The sequence below is a fragment of the Spermophilus citellus genome, assembly GCF_964194105.1.
Source record: "Spermophilus citellus genome assembly, chromosome: 15".
NCBI lineage: Eukaryota > Metazoa > Chordata > Mammalia > Rodentia > Sciuridae > Spermophilus > Spermophilus citellus.
In genome coordinates, this window is record NC_138195.1 from 65687857 (window position 1) to 65702397 (window position 14541).

Genomic DNA, 14541 nt, shown 5'->3' on the forward strand with positions numbered 1-14541 from the left:
CATAAGGCCTGGGTATCTTTCTCTTTAGCAGCTGTTACTGATCATTGCCAAGATCCTTTATTTCATTCGGGTTTGCAAAATGTTGATATTATAATCCAACCATTTCTTTTTCATTCATGGGCTGGAATATTTTCATAAAAGGAAACTCTTTCATCAGGTATTTGGTTACCTTGAGGTAGTTTGTTGATGAAAAGCAGGACACATGTGTGACTTTCCCTGTACTTACCTATTTTCAAAATATTCAGTAAGTTCTCTAGCACCTTCTAAAGATGACCAATAAATTTTTAAAGTATAAACTTTTAAAAAATATTTCATTGCATTACAGAAATTACCATTTTTGAAGTTCAAACTATCCCCTCTTTGGCCAATGGAAGCCACCTTAAGTTGGCTCCTGAGTCCTTCTAACATGATCGGACGATTTGGACTAAAGAATTGACTCTCCATACCAGGCACTATCCTGATTGCTAGAGTGCTTCCATGAGGTCCTAGGTGACCCTAAAAGGGGAACTGATAGCCTAAGTAAACCTTTATCATTTTCATCAAGTTTCTTCTCTGCTCAAAATCTTCAATCTGCTTTTGAGACCGAACCCAAACTCCCCTACTTACTCCAGAGCCCTGCCTATTGGAATGACTGACCTATATTTTCCATTTCCCTTGAAGAACCCACCATCCATACTTCCAAGCTCACCTCTTCCCTGGTCCCTCTCTGTCTTCCACCTGGAATCCACTTTTAGAGAGTTTCTCTTCCCCAGAATCACAAGGCTATAAAACCCCAGGGACACCAGTCACACTGTGCATTCAGCAGTGTGGAACTTTTCCCCTTCATTGTCACAAACTCGACCAGCCATCAAGGCTCACGCTGAGTGCCTTGTAAGAAGCCCCAACAACAACCACACTCTCATCTGACTTTCCCATCTCTGGACCTGTCACTCACTGTTATTCAGGTTCACTCATTTGGATATTTACTGCCTTGAACTACTATGGAACTGTTTGGGGAGTCCCGGTTCTGGCTTCCCTGGGGCAGAGACATAACAGAGCCTCAATGTAGTTCCTTGTTATGACTTGAATGTTCCCTCCACTCCCCAAAGCATATACAACAGTGTTGGGAGTCACGAAATGTTCCAACACCACGAATGGATTAATGCAATTATTAAAGGGCTTAAAGCGGCATGTTCAATTTCTTGCTCTTTGCCCTTCCACCATAAAACAGTGCAGCAACAAGCCCTCCCAGATGTTGTCTCCTGACCTTAAGATTTCTCAGCCTCCAGGACCACTGGCCAAATAAATTTGTGTATTATAAATGATCTGATCTATGGTATTTTGTTATATCAGCATAAAATGGACTAAGATATTTGTTGATAAATATTTGTTAAAATGAACTGATCTGATGGACTCAATCCAGGTGGCACTTTTGATAACTTCCTGGTACAGCAAATATAAGAAAATTCCATCAAGTTTTAGGTTAGCAGTTTCCTAATACCAATTCCACAGTTTCCTAATACCAATTCCTCAGGAAAGATTTTGTTGTTGTTGTTTTGTATTGGGGCACTTATCCACTGAGCTATATCCCTGGCCCTTTTTTATGTTTTATTTAGAGACAGGGTTTCACTGAATTGCTTAGGATCTTGCTAAATTGCTGAGGCTGGCTTTGAACCAGTAATCCTCCTGCCTCAGCCTCCTAAGCCACTGAGATTATAGGTGTGTGCCACAGTGCCCAGCAGGAAAGATGTTTTTTAAAAAGTGAAAATATGATTTTGGAGCAGAGAGGCATTGCAGCTAGAGAAGAGGTCTAGCTTATCTCTGGGATGTCTGGTTTTTACCTCGAACCAGCAAAACAAAAACAAACAAAAAAGGAAGCTCAGTATTTATTTATACATGTCCACCGGGATTCTCAATCCTGAATATATATCAGAGTCACCTGGGAAACTTTAAAAACAGATGCATGCACTCCACTCGAGATACTTATCAAAGGGTTGGGAGTGAAACCCAGGCCCCTCCAGGCTCCTCAGATGATTCTAACACATAGCCAGGATTAAGAATCTCTCTCACACAGAGCAACTTATCTCTAAGGAGCCTGAAGGATGAAATGCATAACATCAACTCTATTCCTTGACTTCTCCTTTCTTGCCCTGGGATGCTATCTCCTGTTGGCATCTATACCGCCGGGAAAGAGAGTTTTGAGACAAGTCGTTATAGTGGAACCAACAACTTTAAGACCCTATTTTGGTTCAGCAGAATTTTCCACCTTGGCAATTACCTGCTCAACAATAGACGCAAGGCGCCCCAGTGCCAGGCCACACTCATCCCCTCGGGTCACCACGGCACTGCCGAGTTTCACCACGATTCTCTTGGCATGCTTCAGCTCACTGCGGTGGGCAAAAGACTTGCCATGGGTACGACTGAGGGGTACAGTGATAAAGGGGATGTTGCTCCAATAACGAACATGTCTGTTGGCTGAAGGCTGGACACGATCTGCAGCCCCCAAAGTCAAATGCAAGACAAAAAGAAAGACACAGAATAATTTTTCAAGAAAAAGATGCACGTAGTATTAACCAGTTGAGCCACTAAAAAGTAGCTTTATCGTTATTGAGTGAAACCAGTATGCCAAAAATATATCTAGCATGTTCTTAGTGTAGTGCTGTATGGAGTTTACACTCAGTACACAGGTCACAAGCAAACACTGCTGATGACTAGTATAAATGAAACAATCTTCCCGAAAAAACATTGGTAGAATACAACAAAAGCCTCAAGAAGGTTCAATCTTCTGATCTAGCAATTCCATGTTCATAAATTTATTCTAAGGAATAAGTCAGAGATGTGAAAACAAAGAGCTGTGTCAGAAGCTCTTCATCAGAATGGATAGGAAAAACCAAAAGCAGAGTAAATGTCCAAAGAAAAGGGGAGAAAGATTAACATTTTTAGAATTTTTTAAAAGTGCTTATGAGGGCTGGGGATGTGGCTCAAGCGGTAGCGCGCTCGCCTGGCATGCGTGCGGCCCGGGTTCGATCCTCAGCACCACATACCAACAAAGATGTTGTGTCCGCCGAGAACTAAAAAAAATAAATATTAAAAATTCTCTCTCTCTCTCTCTCTCTCTCTCTCTCTCTCCCTCTCTCCCCCTCCCTCCCTCCCTCCCTCCTCTCACTCTCTCTTTAAAAAAAAAAAAAAAAAAAAGTGCTTATGATATATGGGTTTCATGTATATATGTCTAAATGTATAGAAAAGGACAAATATGTCAAAATATTAATATTTTATTTCTGGTGGGATTATGGGAGATTTAAAATTTCTTCCTTCATCCTTTCTTATGTTTTTCAAATTTATGCAATAAAAATGCATTGCTTTCATAATCAGAAAAATATGTGCTTCTGAAGAAACCACACCATTATAAAAAGAGGGAGAATCTGAATATCAAAAGACATTAAAGATTTGGTAATCAGTATGAATAATAAAAAAATCATAACTAATCCACGTACAATTTTCTTTCTGACATGACAGCATGAATCCTGATGCCTGTAACAATGATAAAAGAAGCACTGCTTCTGAAGAAAGATCAAAGTTGTAGTCAGATAATTTCTTTCTGTCCCATTGGATATCTGCTCCTAAACAATCTTATCCTGGTTCTTTTTCTTGTAACACTGTAAAAGATTGCTAAAAGATATCTGCATAAAGCCAAAAGCAGAAAAGAGAAAAGTTGAATGTCAGGCAAGAACTCCTTCCCTATTTCTCATGGGCCCAACTCCTGTTTCTCAAATTAACACTTCCCCATGTATCAGCTGGGCACAGTGCCACCAGTTAAAGACTGTCTTTCTTCCTCAGTTATTATATAAGCATGTAACTAAATTCTGGCTACTGAGATACATGGGACTTCTAGGAACTTCCCTGTATTCATCCTGCTGCTTGGAACATGGGTATGAACGTTGGATCACAAACATCCATTTGGGACCACAAGAGAACATTAGAACTGTGAAGCAATCAGGGGAAAGAAGCACATCCCCAATGACTCCACAGAGCTGCTTTGGCAACCCTGGATGGCCTTCCTCCTTAGGGCTGCCAGCCTCCCCTCAGGAAAGAGACATAGACATGCACTTCTATCCTGCTGGAGCTGTTATGTGAGTTTCACGTGGCACACACCTAATTTAACTGGCCAGAAGGAGTGCTTAGGCAGGAAAGCAGGGCCTGGGCAGGAGAGGAGATGCTGACAGTAGATAGGGGTGGGGTCCTGCAGCAAACAGATCTTCCTTTATGGAACTCCCTGACAGCAAGAAGAGAACAAGATAGGCAACATGGGTTCTCTCTTGGCAGGACTAAACTTTAGGCAATTCCTTACAAAGAGTTAAGTTTTCTACACATTAGTATAGGCAACAAATAAATATTTGAATGAATTACTTAAAAAAAATTGTTCCAAGCCACTGTTTGGACCATTGTTCCATTACAGAGTAATTATCCTCACTTGATTCAGCCATTATTTACAGACAAATTTCTCTGCCTCTGCCTCCACTAAGTGCTTCCCTAAACATACCCTCGCTTCCACCCTCGTTCTCTAGGATGTAACAACAGTAGTAAAGCAGGTAGAAGCACATTCTCAAGCCTAGAAGATTCTCGTGTTTTCTTCTCCCCCAGGCTCCTTCCACACAAATCGAATAAAGAGCACTTTCAACAAAGTAGTAAAGAATCCTTTCTTCCTTCCCTTAAATAATGATTTTTTTTAAAAAAAAATTTAGTTTTTGATGGACCTTTATATTATTCATTTATTTATAGTGGTGCTGAACCCAGTGCCTCACACATGTGAGGAAAGTGCTCTACCACTGAGCCACAACCTCAGCCTGCAAATGATGATTTTTTTAAAGTCATTATTTCAGGTTTGTGGGGATTCCAGAAATACCATCTGACTTTTTCCACAATAGGCTTGCAGGTGAGTTTCTGGCACAAGCTCTTGCTTAGTAGGGATCCTCTGGGATAGAACCAGGGCTCTGGCACCCTTGCGGGAGCCACAATGTACTACGGTTTCCTGCAGGGGCATCCCTGGAAACAAAGGACCAGTGTGTTTTTAGGGTACCTTTTTCTTAAAATTAGGTTATCAATATAGGTACCTGTCATAGTCTTAAAGAATATTTTTCTAAGGGACAGGGTAAAGATCAAACAATCTATCTATCGAGGCATAAAAGTTGTATACACGATGGTTTGGCCTCAGCAATCTGATAGAGAGAAGGGTGGTGAAGGAAGAGACTTCACTTTCTTGGATCTGAATCTGGGGTCAAGACCTAGGATCATCGATATGGTGTTTGCAGAGCTCAGAGCTCCATCAAGTATCATGTGCCCCTATGGCAGCTATCAGTTCTAAGCCTATTGGTTATTTGTCTCTCCTGACCACCGCAGGGCTGTTGTGTCCTGAAAGGGTATAAACATGGGTGGGGAGGCCTCCTAGAGCACCTTAGGTGCACAGGTGTGGCCAGCAGGTCAGCCGGGGTGATCAAATGGCAGAAAGCAATTAGACTCTAGCAGACAGGCTAGCACGAAGGAGACTTCTGACCCACGGCCTCTATGAACAGAGGAGGCTGGCACAGCTTGGTGCCAGGCAATCAAGGGTCATTCTGGGTTACAGTAGATTGAGGATGACAAGGTTCAAGAAGGGGTCACAATTATCCGCAAGGTTTCAAACAGATAAAAACTCAGTCAAGTCCAGGGAGTCTCAGCATCAAGGAGAGCTTCATGTGACCTAGGGCCTCTTGGGTTTCCTGTTGAACACTGTTTACCTTCCATGATTGACTACCTTTTGGGGGGCATTAAAAAAATGTTCTACAGCATATTATAGTTTTTAAGGCTCACACTGAGGCCTGAGAAGGACTTGGTTAGGAAAATTCATGGCTTCTGGATGAAATCATCCTTTCTCATCTTTTAAGGAACCTTTAGGCTCTAAGTCCCAAAGAAAATCTGTTTCCCTAGCTGATCTGAAGGGATAGTGAGTGTGGGTGAGGATATGTGTGTGTATACTTTCATGTGGCATGGTGTGGTGGGAGGATAGGTATCCAAGTTCTTCAGAAGTATCAAGGATTATACTCCAAGGGATGAGAAGCCCCTAATTCTTCATCATCAGAGCCCTCATGTTTAGCAACTGGTGAGGTTGTCGTCCAGGCCTTAGTTAGGAAACCTGCCATGATTGCTCTCTTCCTGGCCTGCCTTCTGGATTTTTCTGCATGTATCTTTTCACTTTGCCTTTCTTATTTCTCCAGTGCTTGTCTGCTTATCATGCTCAGTGAACACAGGACTTCAGGGTCCAGAAAAATCTGGATAGAAAGGTCCAGAAATCTAGGGACAAGATCAAAAAGTGCCTCCTTCACCAGCTCAGATACCCATCAACAGATGTGTGGATAAAGAAAACGTGGTCTATATACACAACAGAGCTTTACTCAGCCATAAAGGAGGATGAAATATGTCATTTACTAGTAAATGGGTAGAACTGGAGAACACGATGATAAGTGAAATAAGCCAGATTCACAAAGTCCCAGGTCAAATATTTTCTCTCAAATGGAAGCTAGAGAGTGGTTGGGTCGGAGAGGGAGAGAGATAAAGTGAGAGAGGGAGAGAAAGAGAAAGAAAAGGAATAAAAAAAGAATCTCATGAAAATAGAATGGAGACCAACAGAGTGGAGAAAGGGGATCAGGAGGGAAGGAAGAGGAGAGGGCATGGGGAAGTACTGGAAAATGAAATCTGCCAAATTATGCTATGTCCATGTATGAATATAGAACAATAAATATTGCTTATATATATGCATACATATGATTATAATGTACTAATTAATAATAATAGAAGGGAGATTATTAGAGTAGAACAAGTAGATCAGAGGGAGGGAGAAGAAATATACTAGGGAAAGAGATTGATCAAATTATGATATGTCCATGTATGAATATGGCATATTGAATCCCACTATTATGTATCATTATAAGGCACCAATAAAAAATTTTAAAAGTGCCTCCTTCTATAAATGAGGCTAATAAGATGAATAATATCAACAACAAAAATACTGAAATCAACATTTACTATAAACCATGAACTGTGCTAAGCAGTCAAGATTAAGCTTATACACAGGTAGAGGCTGTAAAAAGGACACACGTAGGCTCTGCAGCCAGAATGTCTGAGTTGGAATCACAGACCCTCTGCTTACTTGTTGCTACTTTACCTTTCTTATTAGGTTGTTATGGGGGATGAAATGAGTTCATGCATAAAAAGAGATCTAATACTTTCATAGTAATATTAATATAGCTATATGATAATATTAATCTATAGCTAATATTAATACAGCTGCATTATAAGAAAGTATTAGATATTATCATTACATCTCACTGAATTCTTATACATTATTAGTTGTTCTTATTCCCATTTTATAAAAAAGGAAATGGAGGCCTAGAGAAATTGAGTAACTTATCAATATTGGCCTAGAGAAATTGAGTAACTTATCAATATTACCCGATTATAAAAGTGGCCACAATGCTTTGTAGATTCTCACACCAACAGGTGGAATCTACTTTCCCACTCCTTGAGTCTAGGCTGGCCCTGTGACTTGTTCTGCTCAGTATAAATTCTGAGCTTAAGTCTTAAGAGGCCTTGTAGCGTCCATACATGATGTTCTTGGGAACCCACACACATCAAGTGAAGATGATGAACAGCTTGCTGGAGGTGGGAAACGACATGGCACAGAGGTGACCTGTCATCCCCGTGGGAGCCTCCTAAGACCCTAGCAATCAGTCCTGAGCCATTCTAAGAGCTGGCACAGTCACTGATAACTGAGCCCAGTCAAAAATGCTAACCCACAGAATTGTGACCTAAATAGCCAGTTGTTGTTTTAAGTCACTAAGTTACTTAATTTGTATGCACTGCAGACTGTTTTCACATGCGGGAAGCCTGCTCTAATGTTTTAAACTTTTAACCTTTATATTCCTCTTCATATGAATGGGAGACTGAGATTTTCTAGATGATACTGAGCAAGTCATCTTGCAGTGAGGCTTGGAGATGGACTACTCATCAGGTTGGGTAATATCAAAGAGGCAGCCATCTCAAAACATCAAACACAGACCTCAAACAAGTGATGCTAGAACTGGATATCCGCAGGCTAAAAAAAAATGAACCTTGATCTTAAACTTCACACCTGATACAAAAATTAACTCAAGTGGATCACAAACTTAAATATAGAATGTGAAACTATAAAGTTTTTAGAAAAAGCAGATGAGTAAATTTTCAGAACCTAGGCCTATATATGAGTGTTCTTAGACTTACTTGACCCCAATAGTATAATCCATAAATTGAAAAACTGAACCTCATCAAAATAAACTTTCTTCTGTGAAAGACCCTGTTAAGAAAATGAAATGATAAGCTCATAAACTGGGACAAAATATTTATAAACCACATATGTGACAAAAGACTAGTACCTAGGGGCTGGGGTTGTGATTCAGTGGTAGCGTGCTCGCCTAGAATGCATGAGGCACTGGGTTTGATCCTCAGCACTACATAAAAAAATAAAGTCAATAAAGTTCATCAACAACTAAAAAAAAATTTAAAAAAAAGACTAGTACCTAGAAGATACAAAAAATTCTCAAAATTCAATTGGAGAAAACCAAAAAATCCATTTACAAATGAGCAAGACATGAAAAAACATTTCACTGAAGAAGATACAGAGAAGGTAAATGATCATGTGAAAAGATATCCACCACTAGTCATTAGGGAAAGCAAGTTAAAACTAACATCATCCATCCATCAAAATGGCTAAAATAAAAGTGACAATATCAAATGCTGATGAAATGTAGATTTGGGTTTACATTTTATCAGCATTTGATATTGTCACTTTTATTTTAGCCATTTTGATGGATGGATGATAGCTTTGATGTTAGTGGATCCCTCATATATTACTAGTGGGAATGTAACAATGTAACCATTGTTCAATTACTCTGCAAAAAACAGTTTGGCAGTTTTTGGTAAAACTAAACATCCAACTACCATCACACTCAAAAAGTGCAGACTTTTGGGCATTTATCCCAGAGAAATAAAAACTATGTTCACACAAAATCCTGTACACAAATTTTCAAAGCAGCCTTATTCAAAATAGTACCCCCTCCCCCATAAATAAAAATCTAGATGTCCTTTAATGGGTGAATGGTTATAGTATGATACATTGATAATATTAAAAACTAATTAGAGGGCTGGGGATGTGGCTCAAGCGGTAGCGGACTCGCCTGGTATGCGTGCGGCCCGGGTTCGATCCTCAGCACCACATACCAACAAAGATGTTGTGTCCACCGAGAACTAAAAAATAAATATTAAAAATTCTCTCTCTCTCTCTCTCCTCTCTCACTCTCTCTTTAAAAAAAAACTAATTAGAACAAATTAAAGAAAAAGATATTCATTGTTAAAAATATTAAAAGGAAAAGAAGTCAAAAACAGCATGCACAATCACATTTAAAACAGTATATGTCTATAAATAGATAAATAGTCTGGAACTTAATATTTCTAAATATTAATAATGGATATTTCCATAATGTGAATTTCTGGTTGGCAAAAAATTTATAATTTTAAATGCTTTGCACTTTCTAAATTTTTTGTAATTAACATAACACTTAATCATCAGAATTTAAGATGTTGTCATTTTTAAAAAACTATACCATGGAATAATCTACAGCCAGTAGAGATTAACTTATACAAGATATTTTACTGATATGGGAAAATACCTTTTATGTAACTATAAAAAGCAGACTGCCAAATATTATTTTTGGATCAATTGCATACAAAAAAAATGTTAAATATGTGTGTGGGTGGGGAGAGAGAAAGTAAAAATGTATTATAAAAACTTTTGCAGACCTGGCTATATAGCTCAGTGGTAGACCAGTTGCCTAGCACTTGTGAGGTCTTGGGTTGAGTTCCAGCATGGCACAGAAGAAAAAACAGAGACTTTACCAAAATGTTAACTATGGTTCTCTTAGGGCAGTGGCATTATGAATTCTTTTTCCTTGAGCTTTTTTATGTTTTCCATATTAAAAAGCAATACTTCAAAAAGAAAAAGTGGCTGTGTCTCCCTCTACAGATAGTCCCTGTCCTCCCTTGAGTGCATATTCCTTGCTTTACCCCAAAAGTGCCTCTCTTTTGAGATTGCCCCAGTTCTTTCTTGAATGTGTCTCTCTACTTTCCTAAATAAACCTGTCTTTGAAAAAAAAGAATAAATAAAAAATGAAAAAAAAACCAGTATTGCTATTTTTTAAAATTATAAATTAAATGAAAAAATATGCTTTAACAATAAAATAAATGTAGTAAAAACTTTGTTAAATAAAAATTACAGGGGCTGGGGCTGTGGCTCAGTGGTAGAGTGCTTGCCTAGCATATGTGAGGCACTGGGTTCAATCCTCAGCACCACATAAAAATAAATAAATAAACAAAATAAAGGTATTGTGTCCATCTACAACTAAAAAAAAAAAAAAAATTACAGAAGACATTGTTTTGGACTAAGCTCCTGCACTGGACTACAACAAACCAGACTAAAAATCAAAATGGAGTCACCAATACTAAAGCTCCGCATCCTGACTCTCCAAGAAATCAGGAAAAGACAGCCAAATTTCCCAAACAGACTAGTGTCATTGTTACTGAAAGCTTGGTTCTTGTCCTTCATGCTAATCCAATAATGAGAACACAGTTTTAAGAAAAAGGAAAAAAAGTTTTATTGCTTTGCTAGCAAAGGAGAAACACAGGGGACTCCGGTCCCAGAGTCTGTGATTCTGCCTGTTAGCAGGAACAGGGAGCAGAACTTTTTAAAGAAGTGATTCAAAGGCTACTCTTCATCTATTCTCTGTTGAAGCTGTAATTTATTTGTTAATTTGGGATACAGTCATTTCTGAGATCTTCTGGTACCATGCCCAAAGTCTGGATTACTTCATTCCTATAGTGGGTATGGTACTCAAGGACATATCAATCTACACGGGATGGGGAAGAAAGGTAATCCCATTTCTCCTGAGATTAGAGAGGAGCATGGAGAGAGGAAGAGAAAGAAACATATCCATTTAAAAAATAAGTTGCAATGGCAGAGCAGCAAGAGCTACATTCATAGCATAAAGTGACCATAAAGCAAAGTTTCCTCTGATTAAATCAGTAACAAAGTCAATTGATATTAAAACAACAACAACAAAAACAATACAAACTTGTATGAAAAGCACTTTGACCACCATACCCCCACATACTCATCAGTGATACATACGAGATCTGGAGACAGCTGTGGACTTGACCCAGGGCAGGAGATGGTTGAAGGACTGGGACCCAGAGCGGTAAACTTGATTCAACATGCTGAGAGATGGTCTGAGAGATGAAGTATCTGTAGAATGCAATTTTTAAAAAGTAAGTCATGAAAAATACTAGACAATTCATTTTATTTTCCTCCATTTTCCCATATTCTTCGAGTAAAAATTTGACCCTTATGTTCTAAACTCCTCTGCATTAAAGTAACTCCTATCTCTTCTGTATTAGAGAAAAGAAAAGAAAGAAGAGACAAATGGCTCCCTCTCAAGCCCTAGCCCTTCTTTTTCCAATGCCATCTTAGTTTTCATAGAAGCAAACAGCAATTTATGGCTATGAAATTTTGAGTGATGAAAAGCTTTAAGGTACAATGTTTACATATTGATACTAGATCTTCATTACAATCCTTACATTGTTGGGGGGGGGGGTCTCCAATAGATGAACAAATCCAGCATCCTAGAACAGATCTCTCCTGCTATCACCTCCCGACCAAAGATGGAAATTCACATATTTGAAATGTCAGCTTAATTCTTGTCCTCCACAAAAGATATGAAAGGCCAGAGGCTGCAGCCACATTTTTCTTCCTGTTTCCCACAGGAATCTAAAGCAACACCGCATCCCTGGAAGGGAATGGGGGAGCAATGCTTACAACTGGCTAACATTTAAAATGACTGAGCATATCTCATGAGGATGAATGAGTACATGACTAGAAATTTCAGCATGGAGGACAGGGTGGTTATGGGCATTTTCCCACTCTGGTCAAACTTGGAGGCTTCAAATAGTTTAATTCTAAAAACAAAACAAAAGCAGCAACATCAACAAAAACAAACAGGGAACTCCTTCCTACATGCACAAGGTAAAGAAGCCATTCATTATCGCAGCAGCACTTGTTATGTTATGGGGACACTGCTGTTTTCATAAGATAAGAAAAACCCTTTCTTTGCTGGTAGGCTCCCCTTTAACTTGTTCTCTATAGATTGGGAGGTGTATTCCAAATAAATGTGCCTCAGAAAACCAGGAGTTAGTCTCATAGTGAAGAAAAATAAGGAACAGCACACATTGCTCTACAATTTATACTGTACAAAGGCACAGAAGTGGGCGAGAGATGTGCAGGACACATCTGCTATAAAACACATAGCATCTGATAGGCAACTGAAAATGTTAAGTGATCTCTATTGACTTCTGTTTCTGCAAAATCCTTAAGTATGATATGAACCCATGATCTATTTGCCTCTATATAAATTCCTTCAATAATGTTTACTAAATAAATATTTATGTATGAATTCTCCAAAATACCTATGAAGAGCCAAAGGGTAAAAAAGAAAAAAATCAATGGTGACACTAAATTCCAGGTCTACCTCCTTCAAGAAAACTTCCCCAGCAACTCTAGCCTTCCATGTTGGATTTAATCCTCCAGATTGACTTTTCCCAATTCACCACTGACAGCCAGGTAAACAGGACAAGGAACATGCACTTTGAAGGTGAACAGATTTGGGCTCAAGCTCTGTGCTTGCAAGCTGGTGCCTTCTGGAGGGTACTAAATCTTAAGCCTCAAATTCTTCGATGCTAAATGAGGGGAAGTAATACAATGAGATAATGCATGGAAAGTACTTGATCATAACAGATGACCAATTCATATCAGTCTTCCTCCTCCTGTCTTTTGGGCACTAACATGTCTCCCAAACTTTTCTTCTTTTATTTTCTTCAGGACCCATCACAGGCACAAAGAAGTCAATAGTCACTGATGGATATGAGACACACATATTTGCAGACTGTTTACCCTTCTTTAATCAAAGGTACCTGCAATCTCTGAAAGGTCCATTAATTTTCCTGTTGAGGACTGACCTAGAAACCAGGCCACCTGGCCTGTTCCCCTGTACCACTTGTCTCCTACTGAGTTCCCTGATTGCAATGGACTGATCATCTTGCTAGAATTTATCACTCCTCAAAAAGCAGAAAGCTGATCCTTGGGAGCAAAGGAAGGGTGTGTGTGTGTGTGTGTATGTGTCTGACTGTGCACACTGTGTCTAGACTCAATGTCGTCAGGTGCAAAAGTTTCCTCTCTACTTATTCTAAACAGAAAGCCCTTATCTTACTGATGTAGACAGAAAACTGAACTTCAGTCCCAACAAACTTCACCCAAGAAACACATGCTCAGTACATGGCTCACCACTACACAAAGACAAAGGCCCAAAGATAAATCTCACCACCTCAGAGGGCAGAAGATAATGACAGGGGAAGAGGTAAAGTATGTGGGGTGGGGGTGGGGAATTCAGGTGTGACCTAATGTGCTAGAAAGAAAAATCAAACACGTATGCCATATTGCAAAAGGCTCTTTTGAGGTAATCCCTGGCTCCAGAGACGTTCCTGAATGCCCAGATGGGCCCACTGCGAACTGCAGACACAGGCCCCTGCCGGTTACAAACCTATCATACCACAATCATCAGCCAGGTGCAGTGGAAACTGCTTCCGAACTCTGGGGCTGAGAAGGGGCTTGCATATTCTTCTAGCCCTTTACTCGTGCGATTGTCCGGAGGTTGGGGGGCCCAGAGCCATCAGTAAACCTCAGGTCGCCGGCCCCCAGCATATGGAAGCGTGCGCGAGCCCTGCAGCGCGCTCAGGGCGGCCCAGCTACCCGGCTCTCTCTCAGTCTGCGCCCGCCTGCACCGGCCCCCCGACCCCCGCCAGGCCTGGCCCCGTCCCCGCCAGGCCCGCGGCCACATCCCCGCTGGGTGGCCCGCATACTCCTCCCGCCTTGGCCCGGCGCGCACCCGCCTCCGCAAAGACTGCAGTCCCCGCAGGACAATGCTTACCTGCTTGGCCAAAGCCGCCAGGCCTGTACTCCCCTGGGTCTGATGCTGCCCCACGCTCCTACTCCCTTTTCTTCCGTCTGCGCCCCGCACGATAACGTTACGTCAGCAGGTCAGCAGCGTTGGAGTAAACCCGGGCCGTGGGGCCTCCGCTGTTGACGTAAGGTGACAGGCCACCCTGGAGCTGCGCTGCGGTAACCGCGCAGGCGCCTTCCGAGAATCCGGCAGGAGCTCCACGTGGCGGATCCCTCCCCCGACCCAGCTTCAGGCCCCGGCAGACGCGGGTGGTGGTGGGCGGGGCTCCGGGCGCCGGAAAACCTCCACGTCCTCCGAGAGGGATGGGTCCCCAACCTGTCAAGAGCAGCCCCAGCCAGCCCTTCCAGAGGTAGCAAAGGTGCTTAGCATCCTCAGCTGCTGGTAAATTTCGTAAGGTGTGTCTCCGTGTTGATCATTTATATCCCACCCT

At 40.9% G+C, this 14541-nt stretch overlaps 1 protein-coding gene across 3 annotated transcripts in view; it reads right to left on the reverse strand.

Moving 5' to 3' along the window:
• ALDH18A1 (aldehyde dehydrogenase 18 family member A1) overlaps positions 1-14245 on the reverse strand; it is a 41713-nt gene extending 27468 nt beyond the window's left edge. The window contains exons 1-3 of one of the 3 annotated variants that reach the window (XM_081267939.1): positions 14079-14245; positions 11231-11344; positions 2258-2472 (exon numbers count right to left, since the gene is read on the reverse strand). In XM_081267939.1, the coding sequence (XP_081124065.1) occupies positions 2258-2472; positions 11231-11315 (300 nt within the window). In that variant the 5' untranslated portion in view covers positions 11316-11344; positions 14079-14245. Of the gene's footprint in view, positions 1-2257; positions 2473-11230; positions 11345-14078 lie in introns of those variants that run through there. The other 2 variants (XM_081267938.1, XM_081267940.1) reach the window with 2 other exon arrangements.
• Positions 14246-14541: the final 296 nt, after the last annotated feature.